Source organism: Anabas testudineus, chromosome 5 (assembly GCF_900324465.2).
Source record: "Anabas testudineus chromosome 5, fAnaTes1.2, whole genome shotgun sequence".
NCBI lineage: Eukaryota > Metazoa > Chordata > Actinopteri > Anabantiformes > Anabantidae > Anabas > Anabas testudineus.
The window spans coordinates 3,867,357-3,893,286 of NC_046614.1; the positions used below are offsets into that span (position 1 = coordinate 3,867,357).

Consider the following 25,930-nt stretch of genomic DNA (forward strand, 5'->3'; position numbering starts at 1 on the left):
ACACTCACCAATGAAGAGTTGCATGCAAATTCTGCCTACAGTGATAATAATTGGGTTGTGCTTGGGCTATTGTGCCACCCTCCACAATTAGCATGATTTTCTACTAACCATAGAGTCAGTGTAAACAAGAAGCAACATGCTTTTGCTGTCCTCCATTTTGGTCCATGGAAAGCAAAAATGGGCCAGCTCTGGACCAAGGTTTGAGTTTAGAGAATTGTGTTCAGTGGTAAGAGTGAAACAGGGCAGATATTACAGAGTAAGATAACTGGTACTCCAGACACTGTGTCTTTGCCTTCAAAGAGTGCTTAGCAGCAGCATTATTTTTAAGTCTACATCCTCCAAAGTGGAATCACTAAGGGTGATAACCTGGTTGGCAGATGGTAGCACCCAGAAATTACATTTTGTGAGGTAGAAAAGTTGACATATGATAGAAGAAAGAATGAGGAAATTCTTGGTTTGGAATGGATCCTGCATATCTTCAAGAACACAAATAACTGAGGCATTAGGGAGCCTCTCTGCAAATAGAAGGGAATGAAGCTGATATACTGCAGAACCTATACAATATACTGTAGTTTTAGAATTTTAAAACATGCACTGATTCATGTTTTAATAAAAAACTTATGAGATCAAAGGGCACAATAATACACAAAATTACAGAACCTTTTGCATCTTCTGCTTGTCGGAAAGCAAGCATACACTTTGATAGGCCAAATTTGCAAATCAGCCGGAGTGAGCTTTAGAGACGTTCAGCATCTGGCTCATTGTGCGTGGGCCCGCCAGTAGTCATTGCACTAATGAGGGCAGCAACATGTTGCTTTGAAAGACGCTCGGAGGTAGAGCCCTCGGTCTGGCTCTTCTTCAAAAGCATCCAGCCTGAGCCACAGGCAGCAAAAGATGACAGCAGGACACAAATCCCATTCCAGCTGCCTTAACCTGAACCCAGCTGGGGTCATCTCCAGGTTACACCCACACTACATTAACCTGCTGTGTAGAACCAAAGTCAAGACACAAGCCTGTGCGGCAAAGGATGTTTCAACATCTCTTTTAGTGCAGGGATTTTCAAGCTCTCAATGTGGATTAAAGGATTATCTCACGCAGAATGCTGCAAGTTCAGGTTTATAGTTGGTTCAATCGATGTACATGTATCAGATGCACACAAAAATTATGTTGAAGTTTTTTAGCATTATATTTTATTTTAAGTTAGCAAGCCATCTGTCTATTTCTTAAAATGACTTTATATACTGCACACATATTTAGTTCTGTGTCTAAAGAGCAGCAGGACTTGACCTGATGCCACTCAGTGGCAGTTATTAGCCACAGTGTGCACTACCCGCACCAAATTGGCAATATTTACTCTCTGCACTGATAACTGGAAAATAAACAGCTCATTTAGTGGAAATGTATTGTGTTTCTCATGATGCCTGGGCCTACCTTCTTGCTACTAATCATACCCCAGTCTTCTTATTCCTTCCTTCACATTTTCTATCCTTTATTTGCTTTTTTTGCAGGACTCAGAGGTGAATCCTAATGTACTGAAGATACAGCTACTCCACCCTTGATCTTGCTGCCATGATTTTCCCACCTGAACCCTTATTAGACCTATTGAAAGTAATAATAATAGACTGTAGTTTGATTGGTATGAATCTGAATGTTTAAAAAAATGTTTATCACTTCAATTCCTAAACACTTGGAGTCAACTGCTGTGGAACAATATAATTTCTACCTGGCGGAAATGGTGACACTGCCTGTTGCTGAGCAACATCACTAACCAACCTTGTTTGGAATTAGCAAGAGAGATCATATTTCTCCTACATTAGCTTTTCTCCATTGGCTCACTGTGAAATCCAGAATAGAGTTAATCACATTAATGTGAGGAGAAGCTTAATAATCAAGCTCCATTATATCCTAAAGAACTACGTAAATAGTTTAATATTTTCCAAGCAGAACACTTTGTTCTCAGTGCAGTGCAGGTCTACTTGTGGTGTCTTCCAAATGTAGAATGGGAGGCAGAGACTTTAGCTATCAAGCTCCTCTCTTGTGGAACCAGCTCACAGTTCAGGTTTAGGAGGCACACGGGTACTTTGGGTTCTTGTTTTGTTGCCTTGTGTCTTACCATATTGGTAGTTTTATGTTGTTACTTTGTCATTTTGTTTTTGTCAACTTTTGTAGTGTCTGTTGACACCCTTGTTTACCCATTTATGTATTTCTTCTATAAATAAATCTTGTTTCTGTTCCTCCCTGCCTCGTCCCTTGCCCTAATTTCCTCTGCTCTTCACCCAGCCCCCAAGTCACCGCCACCAGGCCGTCCGCCCAGGGCCCTTCATGCACCGGTTCTCCAGTCGCCGCCAGGCCGTCCGCCTGATGCTCCTCAGCCGACTCACCAGTTGCTGCTGGGCTGTCAGCCCAGGACTCCTCAGCTGGCTCTCCTGTCTCCTCGCCTGGTGCCTCCGGGCCATCCGCCCGGGGCTCTCCTGTCCTCCCGTCTGGCGCCTTCGCTCCCACCATGTTGGGAGTTTTATGTTGTTACTTGGTTCCCTTTTTTGTATTTTTCTATAAATAAATCTTGTTTCCGTTCGTCCCTGCCTCGTCCCTCCCCTTAATTGTGACACATCTAAGCTAGCAATGCTACCATTGCATGTCAATAATTTTGTGTCTCCTCTTCCTGTAGCTGTGTTTCTTCTTCTCTGTCTCCCTGTCTCTGTACTTCTATTCAAGTATCCTCTGCCCTGGAGCAATATATCATCAGAGTGCAGTTACTGGCACTGGTTATTTGTTGCCTGCTGTTCTTTCCTCTCTCCTATTTCCACACCCCATAAGGTCGAGTCAAAAAGCCACCCACACTGAGTCTGGTTCTGCTGGAGATTTCTTCCTCTAAAGGGAGTTTTTCCTCTCCACTGTCACCTAGTGCTTGCTCAATTGGGGCTGTTGGGTCTTCTATATTATTCTGTAAACAGTTATAACATAATAAGCATCAAGCTAACATTATCTCTACTCGATGTAATATTAATTTACATGTAATCTGCTAAAATTGGTCATCCTGTCTTTTCTAATAGCACTATACATTTGTATGTTTGCCACTAGCTAGCTGTAGTTTTTTTGTTTGTTTTTGTTTTGCTAAATTTTTTTTGTTTTGTTTTTTTGAATGATTAAGATTTAACTGGGCAATATTTGTTAAGTTTAAGGTTTAATTATATTGTTAGAAGCCAAGCTGGCTGCATCCAGAGTGTAACAAACTGGCAAACTGGAGAAACCAATAACAGAGGCACAAGGCCGATCTTGCAAGATTAAACTAATTTATTAACAAGAAGTATAAAATGAAAATCACAGCTTCAGGCTGGAAAGAATGCACATGAGAAAAGCAACGACGACGACAATGACGGAGGATGCTCACTAACAGGATACGAAAAACAAAATCACTGCAAAGTGCAGGAGAAAAAATGCTAAACTAAACTAATAGGGAAAAAGGAAGAACAAAGATCTACTGACCATGTCAGGAAACTAAAATAGTTAATACAGAAATCAAGAACACTGCACAGAGCAAGCAACTAGAAATCGAACTAGAGAAATAAAAACAAGTCTAATTCAATCTAAACCAAAACTAGTGACAAAACTCTCAAACTACTTACATGAACCAACAAAAGATAGATGCTGGGGAACAGGAATGAGACAAGCAAACAGACCAACCAGGACAGGGTAGTAGGGAGGACACACTAGCAACTAAGGGATGAATAGAAACTAGTACATATATATATATATATATATATATATATATATATATATATATATATATATATATATATATATATGTACTATATATGTACTGTCAGTGGTTGGTGCCACTGACTTCAGTATGGTAGGGCACAGGTTCAATTCCCAGTTAGGACAATATCCAGTGTGGGTCCTTAGACAAGGACCTTAATGCTAACTGTTTACATAGTATAATGAGAGTTAGAAACACAAAAGTCAAACCGCCCCGTACATTGCCCAGGTCAACAAGGTGCGCATCAAGTGTTGGGGAACCAGGGCAACCTGATGAGAAGTGGGCTACTGCAACAAGGATAAGACATTCATGGACAAGAGAAGAGAACAGGTAACTATTGGAATGCTACTACACAAGTTACCCTAGTGAACAAGAGATGAGAACAGGAACTATTGCTACTACAGAAGTAACCCTAATGAGCAGGGCTACATGAAGAGGATGTGGGAACTATGGATACCTGTAAACCCATCATCAAGGTTGACACCAAAACAACTAGTAGCTCAATACTCTAATATCTGCAAGAAACACCTAATGTCACAACTAGAGATTGATGAGGTACAACACAAATTGAAGGCAAGCGGGAGCCAGGACGACAGGTCAGCAGGGAGATATTACAATCATCCTCCCCACAATCAGAGATTGGGTTCCAAGCCCCAATAACAGAGCTTCATGCAAGAGCAGCTGACCTAAGATTGAAGATCATGGCTAAGATGGACACCTGGAACCCCTGAGGCTGGTTACCAAGAATAAGTGAATTACCTTCTGAAAGTCTGCTAGAAGATGTGAATGCAGCACTACAGACAATACCAACTATGACCATCACTGAGACCAATCAGCTGATATAAAGATAAAGATAAAAGATAAAGATAAACTTTATTGTCATTGCAACATCAACTGTGATCCTTGAGGTACCTGGCTATAAGATCAACAGAAGCCATAAGGCGCGGAGGAGGTTGGAGGTTGGAGGCTAAGTTCAATGTACACAGAGAGAAGTTAGCCAACTATCAGAACTACAGAAAGCCATCATGAAGAAGAACCAGATACTTAAGAAGTACAGTAACACGACCATACCTGAGGCCTTGGAGACTGCCAAGCAAAGGCTCACAGCCCTGGCTACCCGGCTGAAGAGGTACACCAGAGAAGTTGAGACCAGGAGAATAAACAGGATGTTCTCCACTGAGCCATCCAAGGTGTACTCACAGTGGCAGGGTAATAACATGAGAGCAGACCCACCAAGAGCTGGAGACTGAAGAATACTTGAAAAGCATATGGGAGAAGGAGGCATCACATAACAGAAATGCCCAGTGGCTGGTGGACTTGAGAGCAGACCACAGCAACCTTATTTTCTACCACATCTTTTCCTGCGATGAACTTTTGTGTCTTGCCTTCCTTGTGCAAGGTGTCAATGGTCATCTTTTGGACAACTGTCAAATCTGTCTTCCCCATGATTGTGTAGCCTACAGAACTAGACTGGGAGACAATTTAAAGGCCTTTCCAGGTGTTTTGAATTAATTAGGTGATTAGAGTGTGGAAAAATCCTGAACAAGGTCAAGTAACCATCACAATGGCAGACATCCAAGAGAGGGTCTCGGGTATGAAGAACTGGACAGCACCAGGTCCTGACATGATCCATGCCTACTGACTAAAGAAGCTAACCTCACTCCATGAGCGCCTGGCGGCACAAATCAACAATCTAGTGGATGGAACCCACCCTAAATGGCTAACGGAAATCCAGACAGTCCTGATCCTGAAGGACCCCCAGAAAGGAGCAGTCCCATCCAACTACCGCCCAATAACTTGCTTCTGCACAACATGGAAGCTCCTGTCAGGCATCATAGCAGCTAAGAAGACCAGGAACTTGGATCAATACATGAGCAGTGGCCAGAAAGGAATTGGTAGTAACACCAGGGGAGCCAAGCAGCAGCTACTGGTAGACAAAGCAGTCACCAGAGACTCCAGCTGCAGTCCACTCTTTGTGAATCTCGCCCACATTTTGGAATGGGCTCGTTTCACACTTCTCTCCAGGGTACGGTTATCCCTATTGCTTGTACATTTTTTTTCTACCACATCTTTTCCTTCACTTCACCTCTCTATTAATGTGCTTGGACACAGAGCTCTGTGAACAGCCAGTCTCTTTTGCAATGACCTTTTGTGTCTTGCCCTCCTTGTGCAAGGTGTCAGTCTTCCCCATGATTGTGTAGTCTACAGTACTAGACTGGGGTTTTCATTAGTTGTCAGTTCTAATCATTAAAATGAAAAGAAATAAACACTTGAAATATATCAGTCTGTGTGGAATGAATGTATATATTATACAAGTTTCACTTCTTGAATGGAATTAGTGAAATACAATAACTTTTTGAAGATAGATACCCAGAAAACTGGGTAAAAAGTACAGTTACTGCTGTTTGACAGCTTCATGGTCATGTCAAAGTTTATTTGTCAGAACTACTGTTTCCCTACTGTGAGTTATATAAATAAAAGTCACACTTCTAGCACATTAGGGTTAGAAAATAAATATCAGTTGTGTTCTGAAAAGATAATGCATTTACACAGTACAAGTGACAAATATACTCAAAGATATCAATGTGCTTGAGTGCACTTTTGATATAGTATATGACCCAGCAGCAATAATAACAACAGAAAACACAGCCCATCAGAGCACAAGGGTCTTTTTACTTAAATATGGCTACAACAAATAAAAGGTATTATTCAAGGTAAATAAGAATCCAATGCACCATCTTACAGTTTATGGTAGATAAATTCCATCTAAGGATCAGACTGATGTGGCTATGCTGCACAGCTGTTGAATGGATCCAGAGAGCAGCAAAGCCTTTCATGCAGGCACGAGTACATATCAGGCCTCATAAATGAGAACAGTATACGTTAAAATTATATTTCATTCAGGATTGTAAAGCAGTGTCACAAATGCAGAGTAACAGTCTGACCATTGCCAACAAGGCCTGGCTATTCCCCCATGTGTCGTTTCAGAACTGTATTGCAACAGACAGTGGCAGATTTCTCAGCTTATAGCTCATTAATTTAGATTGGTTACTTCAGAAATGGCAATTGTCTGTGACAAAAAGGTAAAAATAATGTAAAATGTGTAAAATGTCTGACAGAGTCTCAGTCTGACATGGAAATAGGCTTTTGGGATATATTAAGATTGTGATCATAATATGTCACACATAGACACAGTGTGCTTAAGGTAATAACACAAAAACAATTGGAACTTGTCATGTCTCATGTGGTAGATTTACTTCAGTGTTAAGGGCAAACAAAGAGCTTCAGCTTGCTGACAGCCATCCTGACATTATCCTGTAGGAAATGTCAGTAAACTTCATTTTAGTGTCCGTGCACTTAGGCAGCAAACCCTCTAACTGTGATGCCTTCTGCAACCTTATTCCAGCACTGGAAAACCAAGGGTTTTAATGTTATACAGTGTTTTGTATATATGTTCTTCCCAACAATTCAACCAGAGTTTCACCAGTAAGCAAAACATTTTCCTAGCAGCACTGTGACATGAAAAGAAAAAGTTAAGACACTCAGTGGCATTTCTTTGAAGATCACCAACAACAACTTTTTCATTGGTGACTTACTGTGTTTTTAAATGTTTTGTGCAGCCTATTCACAAATATAATTAACTTCAATTTTATTTGTATAGCGCTTTTTACAATTGACATTGCTTCAAAGCAGCTTTACACAACCAAAGAACAGTACACAAACAGTGAATGTGTATGAATTATAATAATCTGATTGTCCCTGATTCTCCCTGATGAGCAAGCGGAGGGTGACGGTGGCAAGGAAAAACACCCTGAGAAGGCAACAGGAAGAAACCTTGAGAGGAACCAGAGTCAACAGGGAACCCATCCACATATGGCTGATTACATGTTGTGTTAGACAGTAAGCAGTCCAGTGTAACAGTTAATGTCTTAGCATATATAAGAGGGCATAATGTTAGAATAAGAAAATATAGTCAATTTCAGTATAATTCAGACCAATATGGCCGACACTAATGCTCACTATGACCTCAATAACCAACATATAGTCTCTTAAAACTGGACATTATACTGTAAGTAGAACATGTGGCAGAGCTTGTATGGGTATAAAGTTCTACAGACTCAGTATTTAATGGCTTCTAATTTGAAAGCTCAGATAAACTGGTCAGTGTTGAGTATTCACCCATAAAAGAATCCATTGATTATGTTATCTAATCTTTTTCTTTTTCTTTTCTTTTTACTCCCACAGATTTTTCAGCTTATGGCTACAAAATCTTCACAGTTTTTTTCTGTCACAATAATTATATTTCAAGCATGTATAAATGTTAAATCTGTATATTATGTATAAGATCTAAATTCTTCAACATTAAGTTATATCTTTTGTTGCACATTTGTTTTCTTACTACACTGACAAACAAAACCAATTCCAACAAATTGCACCAAATAAAAAAAGAAATAAAATACTTAATTTTCCTGATTCAATTAGTGGATTCAGAACTTACTCAGTAATGCTACTGACTCCATCCTTATTTGAGACTAAATGTATAATATACCATCCAAAAATAGAAAGTGTCTTGATCTCAGTCATTTGTAGCATTGGTGGTTTTTCTTCAGTTTTCAGAAAGCTGTTTTAGTTGTGAAAAAAATAGAGACATAGCCTGGGCACAGGGTGAAAACTGTGAGTAAAATATGTGTTTAGATTTAGTTGGCTTTAAGTGGACATACTGTTGTTTTGCAAAGCCTCCCTCTGGCAATGTTGAAATGAAACAGTAAAGGGAATAGAAAAATAAAAGGATAAAGGATAGTCTCTCCAGGGATGGACTGAGCTGAGAGAAGCTGCCCCTAACTGGGTACCATTATTACCACATCAATCTACCTTTACAGCCCCGCTCTTTGCCTGGTTATTACCATTACACTCTGTATATTTTAAAAACTCTTCTATCTAGAAATTTTCTATCTGGCACATTTTCCATTGATGCACCTTCTGGCACTTTATTAGTGGATCATTTATATACAGAAGTCTGTCTTATTGTTACTCTCTTGAGCTTCTCTGCTTCTTTTGATCCTATTTGTCTACAAAACCTGACAAAGCCACAATGCACATCTCCTTTTGATAGCACATTACTCTAAAGTTTAAGTTCTTTTTCCTCATCAACATTATCCGTTTATGGTTTCTATTTATTCTGCCAGGGCTGAAAGATGAACTGATGACTGAAAAGTTCAAAGATCATTAATGATTTTAATGAAAGCAAGAAGGTTAAGGAAAACAGATCTGATTTATTTAACCATGACTGAAGCACTTAAACTGAACATTTATGTCTTGCCATCTGTCACTGTTCTTGTTGTAAGACACAAACATTTGCTAGTAATTTTATTTTGCTAATCCCTGCAGACCTGTAAAACTTTACATATTCTTCTGATTCTGAGTCATGGTTTGCTCACATTTGGCAAATTACTTGCCATTAGCTGCTGCAACATTTGTGTTTTCAAAACCAAACCAGCTACATGTGAGTGAGGATGATGCACATCTACCTAACTGGCACTCAAAGCCCTTTTACACTGCTTCTCATTCACCCATTCACATACACCAATGGCAGGAGCTCTGACTCAGAAACTCAAGGACACTTTGGCATGTGTCAGAAGGAGCTGTGAATTGAACCACTGATCCTATGATCAGCAGAGAAATGCTCTACCTCTTGACCCACAACCGCCGACACAGTAGACTGTGAGGCTAGCAGTGTCTGTATTTTGTCTCCTGGCACAGTTTGTTTTTAATTTGTAACTCCAGCTTTGATAGATGAACTTGTTGGTCTAGTGACCATCTACACCTATAGTAACACACTAGGGTACATAATGCAGTGAATGTGTGGACTCTCAAGGTGTTTTACCATCCGGTTATGTTCAGTGAGTGACACACGATAAAGTCAGTTTGCATATTCTTACCACATTTAAGATATTATTGTGGACTACAAATATGTTAATACACCTAGTTTTGCCAAAGTTTCAACTAAACCTAAACAAGTTTTTTTTATACCACAATGCAACTAAACCTTAACAGTTCCAAATCATAAGAACATGAAGGTCCAGTACACCAGCCACAATGTAGTGTCTAGATATTTTCAGGGCTTCAGTGCATGTCTGAAAGCAGCTAGAGTCTAGCAGTCACTGTCTGTCAGACATCTAAGAACAGCAAGGGCTCAAAAGAGGTTGAAGTCTGTATTTATTGAATAGGCCATAGCCTCACTGTATAGCCATCGGTATTAAAGTTCTTCACTGTGATGTATGTTTTGCTTGTCCTGATTTTCTTTCCTTTATTGTAAAATAATTTTAAGTTTGGAGAAGTTGCCCTGAAAAAAAAATGAACAAGACATAAAAATTACTGAATTAACCCCATACAGCTCATAAGGAGTCTTTAGTATCTGAATGCTTCTCTCAGGTAACAATTGAAATTTTAAGGAATTCTCTGCAATGTTTGGTAAAATATGAAAAGTTAAAAAGCTAACTGGCTTCCTCTGAAGAACCTATCACAACTCCAGGAGTTTTGTAGGAATGACTCTGAGGGCAACAGAAAAAAAAAAACGTCTCATGGTCCCTCACTGTGTTTCCAACTTAAATATACACTGGCCGCCAACAAAAAAGTAGGTAATAGGTAAGAGCCTCCCATTGGATAATTACTGCATGGATGATTATGTTTCAGCTGGACAAAAAGTTATTTAACTCTAACTCATGCAGTGAGTAGCTTCTCACTTGAATTGAATTGAATTGAATTGAATTGAATTGAATTGAATTGAATTGAATTGAATTGAATTGAATTGAATTGAATTGAATTGAATTGATAATAACAGACTGACCTGGCAGGCGTTATAAAGCAGTTGGTGCTCAAACTTCTTGATGCCCAGTATCTGCTGAAACATCTCATAGAGCTGATCTTTGCTGAGGATTAGCTCAGAGGCAGCACTGGCTGTCATTCTCTGCTGGTGCTTCCTGGGATCTTCTTCACCGCGATAGATGGTGTCAAACTTGGCCATCCAGGAACTCAGCACTGTCTCTTTGCTCAGGCCATCGATCTCAGGCAAGCTGCGCACCCGCTTCTCTATGTGTTTCTTAAAAACCTCCCGAGAGTCACTGGCTGAGCAGCCGCCGCTCTGCACCATCCGGGACACGCGGTCGCTTTTCAAGAAGACCTGCAATGAGTAGTTTTATTTGTGAATTGACAGATCAAAAGCTTAATCAGAGGGGTGCTGCTAAGGCTACAGATTAGGAATATTCAAGTTATTACTACTTCCACAGAAACTAAATAAGTAATAAGTAATGTAGTGAGTTCTGGCTATATGGCTATATGAGTCACAATGAGTAACAGTCACATAAACAGTCTATGCAGATTCAGTTTATGGGACTGTCCTGACTCTATTTGTATTGTAAACAAACGTCTATCATTAAGGAGAGAGAAGATTTTCTTAAAGGCAGAATAGAAAAGACTTTGACAAGAAATTTTACCATGAGTAATGTCCAAAATAGACATTTGTTGATAGTACAAGGTTATTTTTTTACACTTTTACTGATGCTTCTTTAACACTAATTAAAGAGGTGAATGGGATTTTATAAAATAAAATAAAACACATATAGGAACTATGTGTTTCCACTGTAAATTATTATTACTGCAGTCTGTTAATCACAGAGTCGCAGGGACACTCTTTCTAGACTCTCTTAAAATGCAATTTTCACTGCTGGAAAAAAGCACAAATCAAAATCAATTTGCCTCCTCTGAGAAATCTCAGAGACACATACAATATTTTTAATTTTAACCAAAAGAGAAATGAGGAAGCATGTTAGGTTTTAATCACAAAGCCAACTGATGTTTAAAAGACTGCATATGAGCTTGTGATTGATGGCTGATAAATTCATCTGTCACCTGCTATCGTCACTGCCGAGATCTTTCTGACCCTTTGTCCCTTTTTTCCTAGATCTTTCTATTCTGTCTGTCCCCCATCTCTTTCTCTCCCACTCTCTGGCTTCATCAGTTTTAGCCTGGAGCTAAAGCCAAGCTGAGCGCTTTAGGTTTTAACTGAATTGGATAACCTTTGCCACCAGCTTCATCTGTTAAATATCACACTGCTCCCATTTGACTTGCTTGTGCTGCTACATTAACTGATAAGGATGTACCAGTCAATGTGTCAGCTCCACCAAACTAACATAGGCACACTGTTCTGTTCTACTTTGCAACAGTTGTCCCTACAGCTTCTAGCAAACACATGAACAATGCAACAGAAATAATAACATTATTTTTATGACAGATTTGTGAACTGTGTTGAGTTTTGAACATGTGAAGTAACCAACTATGTCTCCTAAGTTTCTGTGCAGTTCAACTACAGCTGCAATGATGTTTTTTTCAGGGGACATAATCAGTGGGTAGATTATAGTCCAACATAATATTTTTCTAATGACGCAGTACATTTATGAATGGAAACTGTGTAGCTAGGTAACAGTGTGTCTGATCTAGTCTATCTAGTGTCTATACAAAGTGCAAACATGGTTTTGTCTTTTTTAGGGAATGTTAATTGCAACTAGATAATGTATATATTAACGTATGATCACATATTGCATAGATGTTAACAATTAACATAAATGGCTCACAACTCCCAAATAAATTGACACTCACACTTTATCAGAGCCAAGACAAGCTAGCTCCACTGAGGTTTGAATTAATTTAACCCTTTTATTAGTCTCCCTGCTCAGGCAGATTCATATTAAATGAAGAGATGTAGCTCTGCTAGGAAGGGTAGTTTACAGCTTCCAAAAGGTACTTTAGACTTAAATAAGCACACCAACAAGTCTAAATTCACAGATTCATAGATATGCACAATTGCTAAATCATATGTTTTATGTTTTTAGTGTTGAAGGTAGTGTTTAGGTAGTACAAACTCACCTCGTAGTAGCTCTGGACTGCATTGATGAAGGCTTCATCAGCTACAATCTGAGTTTCTCCGTTCAAGAACGCCTGGAAACGTTCTTTGACTGTCTGCAGCTGCTGCTTACTGATCTGACAAAACAAACAAAACACATATATATAGAAATTAAATACATGATAATATTATTTGCACAAAAATTAAAACAATATGTTGAAATTGGTTTGAAAATTGAATAAATATAATTTATCTATAAACCTATTAGCACATTCAATACTGACATATATAAAACATATCCAGAGCCAACATGAACTGGGAAACAGATTGTAGTGCCAGGCTTCAGTAAAGCTGCTATGGTGAGAGCAGTCAGTAACAACAATATACTACTACTCTAATATGCTGCTGTATGAACTACTACAACTTTTATTGTAGTTTTGTAAGTTTTGGGGTTAAGACAACAGAGGCAGCAAAGCATCTTCTCAATAAGAAACCCCCACAAAACTAAATAAAATAATACCAGTTCAAAGATGCACTCACTGTCGATAAGCGTAAGATGACAAGTATGAGTATGTTTGAAAACTCAGTACACTTCCAAATTCAATTTCTAAACACTAATATTGAGCTGGGAATAGGGCTGCTACTGTGCAGCTTGACACCAAGAAGCGAATCTTTTCATAGAAGGTGTACAGTTCTGTAGATGGTTGTATTTTTGTAAGGTTAGAAGTTTTGGTTAGTTCAGCTGCTCCACAGTGCAATTTCAGACATGACAACATTACAAGTGAGTCAGTTTCAGTATTACTGAAGAGTTCATTTACATGTTGCAGCTAAGCATGTTAGTGCATTGTTGCTTCCAACTGTATGTTTAGTTCAATAAAAAGCTAGCACAAAAATATCGTAAAGTTGTAATAAATGGGCTGAACCTGATCATTAAATTTTATTGTTGTTATGTATGTTTTGTAGACATACTTAAGTAACATTTTAAATAACCACTGCTTTGTGTTTAGAGCTTTTATTTTTAAATCTCTGTTCTCTGTGCAGCATCCATAGTGACTAACCATTTACACATCTTTAGTGTCAATTGACTTATTGGTTTCTCACAGGCATTATTGTCCAGATCCCTTTATGTCCTCCACCACCCACCCCCCAGTTACAAGTCATGATTATATACTAATATATAACACATCAATATATAAATCGTTCTTTCACAGAGTCTGTAGCACTATATCATAATGACCAATAACAGCCTTCCTTCCTGATAAAAGACTCCACATCTATTGGCCAGTTCTCATCTGCAGCCATGGTAACTGTTACCATGGCAACTACAGCAGAGGAAGCAGGATCAGATTAGAGATTCCTCAATGAGGGTCAAGGTTTACTGTTCAGATGAACAGCAGAGCCAGCTGTGTGCTACTGTATATTAATAATACGCATGACTAAATATTGTTAAACAAGAGATCAGATTGGAACATTACACGCTCAATTTACTTTTTGCATGCATACTGAATTGCCAAAATGTAAATACAGACCAAAATAATATGATGCTGTATGAAGTTGTAATCCACATCATACCCAGTCAACTTAATACCCCAAATAGTGAGTATTGTGGCTCAGTTGGTAAGGTATTCCTCAACAAATCCCAGCATTGGTTCTTTGATTGCTGGTTCCCAAATTCCTGGTCACACGTGTCCATGGACAAGACACTAAACCCTGAACAATTGGCACCTAAAATGCAGTGACCCGTCCACAAGAATTAACCCAAGGGAATAGTAAAGTATCAATTACTGTTATTAAAGATTGCACAGAAAACAATGTGCAGGACAGGCACCTGAGGACAGCTTATAAGGCCTGTGGATACTCTAAGTAGACCACTGACAAGGCCAGAACCAGCAGAGAGAAGGAGGACAAATATCGGACTGAGTGAATGGAAAACATTCAAAACAATGAAAACAATGACCTTAGTTAAGTGTTAAGTGATAACACTTAACTGAGTTAGGTAAGTTGAACATAACTCTATTAAGCTTACCTAATTTTATAGTTTTTTTATATTTTTAAGTGAACTATGACATTACTTACATGTGGTGTGCTGGTGTGTTTGGGAAGATAAAAAAATACAAATTGATCAGGATGTCTGTCTCCTGAACCAGAACTGGGAGCTGGTTCCACAGGTGAGGAGCTTGATAGCTAAATGCTCTGCCTCCCATTATACATTTGGAAACTCTAGAAACCACAAGTAAACCTGCAGTCTGAGAACAGAGAGTTCTGCTTGGAAAATATGGTACTATGAGGTCTTTAAGATAAGATGGAGCCTGATTATTAAGTGCTTTATAAGTGAGGAGAAGAATTTTAAATTCAATTCTGAATTTTACAGGGAGCTAATGGAGAGAAGCTAACATAGGAGAAATATAATCTATTTTGCTAATTCCAGTTAGAACTCTGGCTGCAGCATTTTGGATTAACTGGAGACTTTTTAAGTAGTTATTGGGACATCCTATAAATAATGAATAACAATGGTCCAGTCTGGATGTAACAAATGCATGGACTTGTTTTTCAGCATCACTTTGGGACAGGATGCTCCTAATTTTAGCAATGTATCTTAGGTGAAAAAAGGCAGTTCCAGAGATTTCTTTTATGTATGAAGTAAAGGAGATATCCTGGTCAAAGATAACTCCAAGATTTGTTGATTGAATGTGATTAGACATAGTGTCTCTGGGATTTTTAGGACCAAACAAAATAATCTCCATCTTGTCTGAATTTAAAAGAAGGAAATTGGAGGACATCCAGGCCTTTGTTTTTTAAACATGCTTTAAGTTTGACTAATTGATTAATTTCTTCTGGTTTCATAGATAAGTATAGCTGGGTATCATATAACACAGTCTAAGGGGGACATGTATAGAGTGAAAATAATTGATCCAAGCATAGGACCCTGTGGAACTCCATAGCTAATTTTGTTGTGTATGGAAGACTCATCATTAACATGTACAAACTGGAATCTTTCTGACAGATACGATTTAAACTACCCTAGTGCTGTTTCTTTAATCCCAATTACATATTCCAGTCTGTGTAATAAAATGTTGTGATCTTTAGTGTTGAATGCAGCACTAAGATCTAAGTCAAAGATCTCTCATTGTCTGATGCTAATAGAAGATTGTTAGTAAGTTAAGTAAGTTAGCAAGTTATTGCTGCGCAGGTGGTCACATCATTTCTTAGAAACGACCTTTTCAAAAATTTTAGAGATAAAGGGCAGATATTGGTCTATAATTTACTAAAACCCCTGATTCCAGAGTAGGCTTTTTGAGTAGGGGTCTGACTACCGCAACCTTAAAAGCCTGTGGTATGTAGCCCATTTGTGAGCATAGATTGAGCTGATCTAATATTGACATGCTGATCAAAGGTAGTACATCTTTGAACAGTGTAGTCGGGAGGGGGTCTAAGGGACATGCTGATGGTTTAGATGAATTAATTACTGAAATTAATTGAAATTAATTAAGAATGATCTATGGGAAGGAAGCAGTCTAAGTACCAGTGTTTTCTTACAAATTAATCTAAAGCTGTTGTACAAATGATACCCTCCATCCGTATGCAAAGAGGATCTGATAAATATTTTTCTCTAATAGTTATGATTTTATTTGTAAAAAAATTCATGAAAATGTCCTCAAGTTCTCAGACAGGGTGTTCCAGAGCCCGCCGCGAACGCATCACTTTGACTTATAATGTCCCGCCGGGGGGAACGTGTTGTGAAGGCAGCGCGCTGGGACAAACGTCCGCGTGAGCTTCATAGAAATGAGGCCGCTAGCCAGGCAGAAAACTCTCCATGGCAACGCTGCTGTCACTCATTGAGAAATGTTTCTCTGATTGGATTAAGCCCGGCCAATGTCCCGCCCCCGAGACCCATATACCCCACAGTGATTGGTTGGTTCGTTCAGCTCCGCACCAACACTGTAATACATATCAAACTCGCGGGCCGCACTAACATTAAACTTTCATATCAAGGCGGGGGCCACAAATTATCGTCCCGCGGGCCATTTGCAGCCCGCGGGTTGGAGACCCCTGATCTATATTTTGTCCGGTCTTGGAATCACTCTATTGGTGACTCTGTATTCAATTAAATCACTCACTCCCGCTCCAGCCACTTCCTGTTTACCCGTATTAGGACTTCCTTTCCCTCCACTCTAAAATTCTTGTTGTTTGTATATATTCTCATTAGTTCATAACATAGACAGTTATGTTGTGTTTTCAAAAAATCCTTTTCAACTTCTCTGAAACTCCAGCCATGTAAGGGATGACAAGGTTTTTGCATTGGACCTGGTACTCTGGCTGTTCCATTGTTCTTTTTTTTGTTTGTTTTTTTTTTAAGTAAGGTTCTGCCTTATTAAAAGCTACCAACCGGTAGTCTTTGGTGTCCACTGAGTTAATGTGGTCTGTGAAAGCCTGTACCTCCTCCACCTCCAGTGGGTAGGTGTCATCCCTGGGATGGAGTTCCATATATAGGTTTGCTACTTGGGAACCTATGGCAGAGCCATGTCTCTGTTTGTAAAGGTCACCTCTGAACATGAAATAGGTGGCACAGGTCCAGGAGCAAACAGATCTGGTTCTGAGATTGCTTCTTGTGCTGAGGGAGCTGTCTTCTTCCAGTCTTCTCTTCACATATGTTAAGGCATCCATAGTGGGGATGCTGGTGAAGAGGGAAGTGACATGAATGGATACCATGGTTTTATCAGTAACCAGTTTCAGGTCCCTGACCTTTACAGTAACATCCTCTGAGTTGTGGAGGCGGTGGTCCATGTGGCCAGGTATTTGGCAATGTTGTAAATTCATGCTGCTGACTGTGGGTCTGAGAAGGGCTCCTTCTTTGTGTGTCTTCCATAAAGGCAAGGAGTGGCTTCCCCAGGATACAAACTGTATTTGGTTCCCCTGTCAATGGCACTATCTAAATTTAAGTGTTTCAGGCACTCTATTACCTTTTTTGTAGTTGCTGGTGGGATTTCTTTTCAGTTTCTTATATGTATTTTGTCCTCCATAAGCAAAATTATCTTTTCATGGTCATCTGCAGCGTTAAGAATGACAGCGCATCTTCCTTTGTCCACAGGAAGGATGTTAATAGTTTCATACTAGCTGAGTCATGTCAGGGCAATTCTCTCATCCTTGGTTAGGTTGGAGTCTGGCGGTTGTTCACTGGAGAGGGTTGCAGAGACTTGACCCGCAAGTTGTTTATAGATTGGGAGAGAGTGACGGAGTGGCCAAAAAAGAAAATTATAGTTTATAGGGGAAGAGCAATCAGGGTACCAACTAGAAGAGCTTCAATTTTAGTGCTGTTAAGTTGAAGGACACTCTCTGACATCCATGCCTTAATCTTCTCCAGGCAGTATATAAGATGTAAGAGCAAATGGAAGTGTCAGAGAGGTATGGTTCAGTGTCATGTAAAGTGTTGTCAGCAAAGTTGTGAGCTTTTCACGGGAAGTACTGTTATTTGAGTATTACTTCAGTTTGTGTACTTCCTGTACATCATGCACTTGTGTAGGTCACATGGTGTGGAAGCTAGAAAAGTATTTTGCTCATGTGCCATTGAAATGACGCAGTTAAATCAGAATGACTGAGACTGGGCACTATCTTTGAATCTGGGATCCAGCTCCTATAATCTCTGGTTGACTGGTTGTTAAATCCCCACCATCGAATCTAAAACTCCAAAACACCTGTTAATGGGTAGAGAAAGTACTGCAAAGTAGAAAGAATAGAAATCAAGAATAAAGTTGTTATGACTTAAAGTTTTATTATTTGACAAACTTCCAATGTAATGTTGTTACAATGCTTAGCCATGCTTTGACAAAATTCACAATTTTATTCCCTTGCATGGTCGAGAAGCCAAACTAAACTGTAAATTCAATGTAGAAAAATATCGTGTACTGTTTTCCTTTTTTAATATTGGTCCAAGGTTGTTGGGGCTTGTATCGAGGTTGCACTAATTGCTTGTATGGAGAATAAGAGCAACAAAAGAGTAACTAAGTAATTCTTAGTTAAAGGTGAGTGCAGGATTTTGTGGATTATTTAACTAACTCCATGAGCTGTGTTTTTACTGAGACAGCTGCACATGTTTCCATTTCACTGGGCCTTTCACAGTCTCCATAGACTTGCTCTCCTGTTCTGCTCTGTGATTATGTCCCCTTATTAAATCATCATGTCCCAGCTCTTAGCTTTGGCTCTGGCTGAATGCCTAAGATTGTCCAAACAGTGAGTATATTTTATTCAAGGATTCAATATAACAGTGCTAAATTATAGACAGACTGTCCTGCTTTTGTACAAAATATAAAGACTATTTTCATACTGTCAATATGTTAGACTTTTAGATGGACTTGATTGAAAAACAAGGCATCACTGTGTGTAATGATCTTTCCTTTCACCAGGTAGGAAGGCATCAGTTTTGCAACCCCTTTTAGCACCATGTGCCAAAATGGCAGCTGGTGTAACATTTATTTTTAAGCAATCTAAACACTGGACTACAACTGTGCAAACAAAGTGGGTTAGTGAAAATGTTACAGCTTCTTTCATATGATGTGCATCACATGACTGGTTAACAGCCAGTAGATTCGCACTGGATTTACCATGGACCAAATTTTTACCCTCATGAAATGAAAAATGTATGTTGTTGTAGAAAATATAATCAGTGACTGTGAGCACAAGATATGCTCACCTCAGCTTCTGAAAATATACTAATAAATTATATAATAAATTGTATAATTTAACAATATTAGAGCAAATTCTCATAGATTTTTTTAAATTATTTATTTATTTATTATTATCGTGTTTAACAATATGCATCTGGATCAGGGGTTTTCAGTCAGGGATGGTTGGAAAACATCAAGGATCAAGGTTGGCTGCCTCTGTTTTAGACTGATTTGATGATAATTAATATAGAATTTGCTCATTCACATTGTTTCATAATTTATTGTACACAATATATTGTCTTTGAGAGTAATGTCTTACTAAGATTGCTGTAAGTTGTGTTACAAACAGACGGATGGGACCAATGAATATGAACCAAAAGGTTATTCATTAATAAAAGGCAGGGGACACGAGGAACTGACAAACACTAACAAAGTGAAATCAAAAAGACACCCGAAACAACACGGTACAAAAAATACAAAACCATAAACAGACATAGAAAGTAACAACTGAAAACACTGCAATAACGCAGGCAAAAATACAAACTCATAAACTAATTAAAAAATACAAAGCAGCAACTAATCAATGCACAAAAATACAAACTATAAACCAACAAACTATCACAAAACAAGACAAGGCACAAACGCTAATGGAACACAAACGAACTCATAAATAAGAAATACATAGTAACAAACAAAAATCACTGCGGAAGGCAGGCAAAACACAAACAAACATACAAAGCAAATAAGACAAAATAACAACGAAAAATACTCAAAACAGGGACACAAGGCCGACAAACGAAGTCCAAAGAAATCCAGCAAACAAACAAACTAACGAGTGAGAGTGCAATGAACACCATGTATGAAGGCAACAAACCAGCAGTGAACATAAGACTGAGGGAGCTTATAAACAAAAGGGACACACAGGTGAAACAGATCTGTAATCAATAAGTCCGGCAAGTGGAGGAAGGGGAAGTTCATATATGGGTGTGGCAGGAGAGTAAGTGAAAGCAGGTGACAAACAAGCACAAAACCAACAAAACCAGAACAGGGATCAAAGGGAGAACTGTAGCAAGTTTAGCAAGTCATGCATATGTCTCTCTTTAACCTTGTGCTACTGGAGTTTTATTGTTAAGCTGTTACCAAAATATTGATATGACTTACCCAGTAATATGTCATGACTTTTACAGAAAAGTGATTCAGGCCACTCACTGAAATAAAACCAACTAGACCAACCAATGCAAAATTTATGTTAAGGTGCTCAAAGTATCTCAAATGGGGTCATTTAACTACCATTTTCACCAGAAGTGAAGAAGCAGTCGGCCTGTGTAAATCATTTATTGCACACCACTTGAAATAGTTATTACTGCACTGTTCACCATCCTGCAGCAGGGCACATGATTGAGCTCCCTGGTTATGACATAACATCAAATGGCAGAGTAATCCCAGATTACACTGAATGACGGAGAAAGTGTCCATCACCATACATTGTTACTGAGACTATAGGGATGTTGTATTCACACAACTTCAGCTGCTTTGGATTTCATGTTAGTATGTTACATTCTTGTTTGTTAGCATAGCGCTTTTTTTTGAGACTTTGTATATTTAGTTAGCATGTGTTTAGTTCGTATTTTGTGTGTATTAAATCTCTTCGTTTCCACTGTGTATGTATAATTTGTGTGTTTAGTTAATTTATGCATGGTGTAGAGCATTGTTTTCTGTTGATAGGTTTAAAATTGTCCTTTTGTTAAAGCTTATAGTTAGAGTTGGCTAAGGTGACTCTAAACCATCTCTTAGTTATGCTGCTCGACTTTAGTCTGCTGGGGATCTCCCTTGATACTCTGACCTCCTCTCCTCTCCTCTATCCATCCAAATGCCACCATTGCATGTCATTAACTTTGTGTCTTGTCTCTTCCTGCTGTCTGTCTCCCTTTCTCTGCAGGTACCAGCATTGGATTTTAAAGTAGTGGAGTGTGGAGAAGTGGTCATACCACATTACTGCAACTGTGTTGATCACATGATGCACACTGGCTAATTTGTCCCATAAAGACTGCCACCCTTAACATGGGAGACTTGGGTTCAAATCCCAGCTGTGGTCTAGTATGGGTCCTTAGGCACCTCCTTACACTTACATTGCCTTTGCCTTGTTTCTCACTTGTAAGTCATTTTTGATAAAAGTTTCTGCCAATTGATACAATGTAAGCAGCTAGAAAAAGGTGAAACCTTATGAAATGACTCTTTTTATTCTCATCAGAATTTGATCCACTCACTCACACAACAAACTTCTCAGTAGTTAATTATGTCTTGCACAAGGGAGCATGCACTCCGCAGCACAGCAGCTAACAGAGGCAAAACTCAAAGTATCTAACTTAATGATTCTTGTGAAACTTGCCTTTTCCCTTGTGAGACCTGACTTTTATCTTAGAGAGTCAGATAGGATGTTCCGGCGTGGAATTCACCTCGAGACGAGAACCAACTGCAGCGTTACAACTGCCATTTGCTATGTCTTTAGTTACAAACAGAAAAAAATCTCCCTCCCTTCTGAAATCCATAAAAAGAACTGTAAGTGTTAAACAGTTTCATGAGAGAAACACATGTAAAAAGGTAACTCTCTGTTAACAGCAGACTACATGTTGTCCTCATGAATTATGCAGACAGTATTAAAATGTTTCTACAACACAAACACACACAAATGCAATATGAAGCTTGGATGACACAATTTAAAAAGCTTTTCCTTTCTTTAAGTGTCTGGCTTTTGTGTGGCCAGGTGAACTGATACTAAACAAAAAGAAATTATGTTGTGTTAGAGCAAAGTCTACTTACAGCTTAAGTTCAGTAAAAAAATATATTTATTGCTTAATGTGTGTTTTTATGGTTTTCTCTTTTTGTCATTTTCAGCTCAACTAGACAGAGGTAAGGGTTAAATTTAGATGGAGGGATTGAGTTCACTAGCCAGGAACTCAATATAATAATCTGATCAAAGTGACTGTGGCTGACCATGGATGAGTATAAGGCTGGGTATTATGTTAAACTAAACAGATCAACTATGCCGCTGCAAAAATTATCCAAATATTTCAAATTAAAAAACAGTAAGTGAGGGCAAGTACTACAGTCACACTGGTACACTAATAGGTATGCACTGTTTAAACCAATAAAGACATTCAGATGTTGTTATGTAACAATAAAACATTTCTAGGACAAATGCTATGGCAACATAAGAATGTGGCTGGCTATGGCGTGCTCTGCCTCTGGGCCACACTATGCCCTCACAGCACTTCACACATTATCATATTTGTAGACACCCTTTTACAACAGAATGCACATTTGTTGTTGCAGATGCATAAAAGAGGAAAATTATCTTCCATCTTTTCCCATAAGGGTAATCCTTTTCAAAAGGAGTTTTAGTCAAAGCTTTATATTTAAAAATTCAGTCTCAGTACTAGATTCTTTTATTAATCAATCATTATATAAAGAGCTGTGATAGTAAAGATATTACTTATATGTGCAGTTTTAAAGAAAACTATATTTTATCATCTCTTGATCACTGCACTTGTCTACAGCTTCAAACTGCTTTAAACTGTAAAAAAAAAGATGACAAGTTCTCTCTGTAAGTGGACGCCAAAAGTGATCTTCTGACACTGTAAGACTGGTTTTTCAATACCCTTGTCAGTTCATGATGATACTGGATTGAAGTCACAAAAGAGTTCTACAAAAGACCTGAAGAGTTATCAAGGGGGTTCTGATATGATTGACAGCTCTGAAAGCTCTAAGAGTTCATTCAGTGCAGAAACCAAATGTCTCTACTAATCTCACCTAAAGCTCCACAATTGTACAATTCAAGATTTAAGTAAAGTTATTAAAAAAACTGTATTAATCCCAGAGGGAAATTGTTTTGCGTTGTCACAGTTGCTTTCAACTCAACACGTGGATTTTTTTGAACTATTACATTTCATACAGCGGAATCAAAAATATTATATTTTTTATTCCACATGTTTCTTTGCCAAAACCTGGTATTTTATCATTTAAACTCTGTTAAATGAGTGCTTTACACAAATGAGATGATTAAAAAGTCTCTTGTGGCTCTTTCTCTAAAGGTAATTAACTGTGCTTCCAACTTAGCACCACAAGATGATGTATATGTGTATATATATATATACTGTATTTATATAGTCATGTATGACTTCATGAGATGACCTCTGTCACTGGAATTTCACTCAAACTGGAACATGGTAGATTTGAAGATTATGAATCCAGATTACCTTTGTAGATTTGAGAAATCACATGAGAAATAAGGCTTTAAGAAATAAGTCTGCACTCAGATGCTCATGGCCACTCTCCCTTCATTGTGTACCATTTTTGCTCTCATTTCAACTGATTCTAAAGATAGCACTGTAATACTCAGACATGCACCTCTCTAATGGTCAGTCTACAATGCTCATAAAAGTTAGTCACAGACTTCCACAGGGTTCCGTGCTTGGTCCGACTCTTTTTACTCTACAGATGCCTTCCTTAGGCAATATTATAATGAAACATTGCTATGTAGATGATACCCAGCTATATTTATCTATGAAACCAGAAGAAATGAATCAATTAATCAAACTTCATGGATGCTTAAAAGATATAAAGGCCTGGATGTCCTCTAACTTCCTTCTCCTAAATTCAGACAAGATGGAGGTTATTTTGTGTGGTCTTAAAAATCTTAGAGACACTATGTCTAATCACATTCTTACACACCCTAGATGCTAGACCCTTAACATTGGCCTGAAGTGACACTGTGAGAAATCTCTTATCTTTGACCAGGATATCTCCTTTGCTTTATGAAACTAAACTTAGACATCCTGTCCCAAAGTGATGCTGAAAAAACTAGTCCATGCATTTGTTACTTCCAGACCTGTAATTCATTACTGATCGGATGTCCCAATAGCTGCTTAAAAAGCCTCCAGTCAATCCAAAATTCTGCAACCAGAGTTCTGACTGGAATTAGCAAGAGAGATCACATTTCTCTTACGGTAGCTTTTCTCCATTGGCTCCCTACAAAATCCAAAATAGAATTTAAAATTCTTCTTTTCACAGACCTCATAGTTCCATATTTAATTGTTTAAAATTCTTCTCCTCACATATAAAGCACTTAATAATCAAGATCCATCATAAAGAGCAGCAGAACTCTCAGTTCTCATAGTGCATGTTTACTTGTGGTTCCTAGAGTTTCCAAATGTAGAACGAAGGGCAGCGCCTTTAGCTATCAAGCTCATCTCTTGTAGAACCAGCTACCAGTTCAAGTCCGGGAGGCAGATACCATCTCTACATTTAAGACTAGACTTAAAATTACCTTTTTTAAAAAGTATATAGATAGAGATGGCTCGGGTGACTCAACCATCTCTTAGTTATGCTGCTACAGGTTACTCTGGTCAGGGACCTCGTCTCTCCTCTCTTCTATCCATTCAAATGCTACCACTGCATGTCATTGACTTCTTTCTCCCATAGTTGTGCTTTCTCCTCTCTGATTCTCTCTCTCTCTGTACTTTTCTGCTGGTATCCTCGACTTTGGACCTGTATGTCTCCAGAATCCAGCTACTGGCCCTACCGACCTGCCCAATATTTTTCTGCTTGTTGTTGTTTTTTGTTGCCTGCTGTTCTCTTCTCTCTCCTCTTTCCACTCATCCCCAAACAGTCGAGGCTGATGGCCGCTCACCCTGAGTCTGGTTATGCCTGGTTATGCTTAAGGTTTCTTCCTCTAAAGAGGTTTTTCCTCTCCAGTGTTGCTTGCACTGAATGCTTGCTCAAATGGGATTGTTGGGTTTTCTATATAATTTCTTATACAATTATACTGCGTAAGGTCCTAAACCTTACACTGTTGTGTGCCTTGAAATGACCTATGTTTTGATTTGGTGCTATACAAATAAAACTGAATTGAATTGAATACTTAAATGAAACAGATATACTGTACATATAGATTTGGGCAAAAGCCACCACAATGGTTTAAAAGTAGAGTTTGGTACGAGCTGGTAGAGATGTCTCACAGGAATGTTTCCTTCTTTGTCCAAATTTCTAATAAGATAATCAGTAGGATGACGTGTATATACATTTAAAATTTGTCATACAAGTCATGTGATACTTGACCCTTTTTTGAAAACATGCACATAACAACTCCTTTGCTAACACCTGTCAGTAACTGATTTCATCATTACCCAGAGAAAATAGGTAACATGGGTAACTGGGGAAAATTTTGGGAAAAATGCACTTTAGAAACTTGGTTACTGTAAAACCATGTATTCACTTTTTACTATTCACTGTGGAGTGACTTTTTTAATTTATTTGACAGTGCAGGGAGAGGAAGCCATGAAAGAGCTGCTTTTCCTTTATTTTCTTAGTGTTAAGTTGATAAATCAACTGACTCGATAAACTGAGTGTAACCCGGTACCAAAATGAGAATTTCACAGTTTTTGTAGGCAGTATTTTTATATGCACAAAGAAATGAACCATTTTTGCTATACTATATATTTGTTATTTTAGTCATCATAGCTAAGATTTGGGAACTACTCTATTACAGATCATCTTGATGATCTACTTTACAGATGCCCTAAGGGAAATTGTGGTTGGAAAGCTGCCAGA

The 25,930-nt window shown here is 38.5% G+C and overlaps 1 protein-coding gene across 3 annotated transcripts in view; it reads right to left on the reverse strand.

Moving 5' to 3' along the window:
- The window catches only part of cadpsa (Ca2+-dependent activator protein for secretion a), a 174,366-nt gene that overhangs the window by 133,518 nt on the left and 14,918 nt on the right, over positions 1-25,930 (reverse strand). For all 3 annotated transcript variants that reach the window (XM_026344705.1, XM_026344706.1, XM_026344704.1), the window contains exons 2-3: positions 12,683-12,796; positions 10,608-10,940 (exon numbers count right to left, since the gene is read on the reverse strand). In XM_026344705.1, the coding sequence (XP_026200490.1) occupies positions 10,608-10,940; positions 12,683-12,796 (447 nt within the window). The remainder of the gene's footprint in view (positions 1-10,607; positions 10,941-12,682; positions 12,797-25,930) is intronic.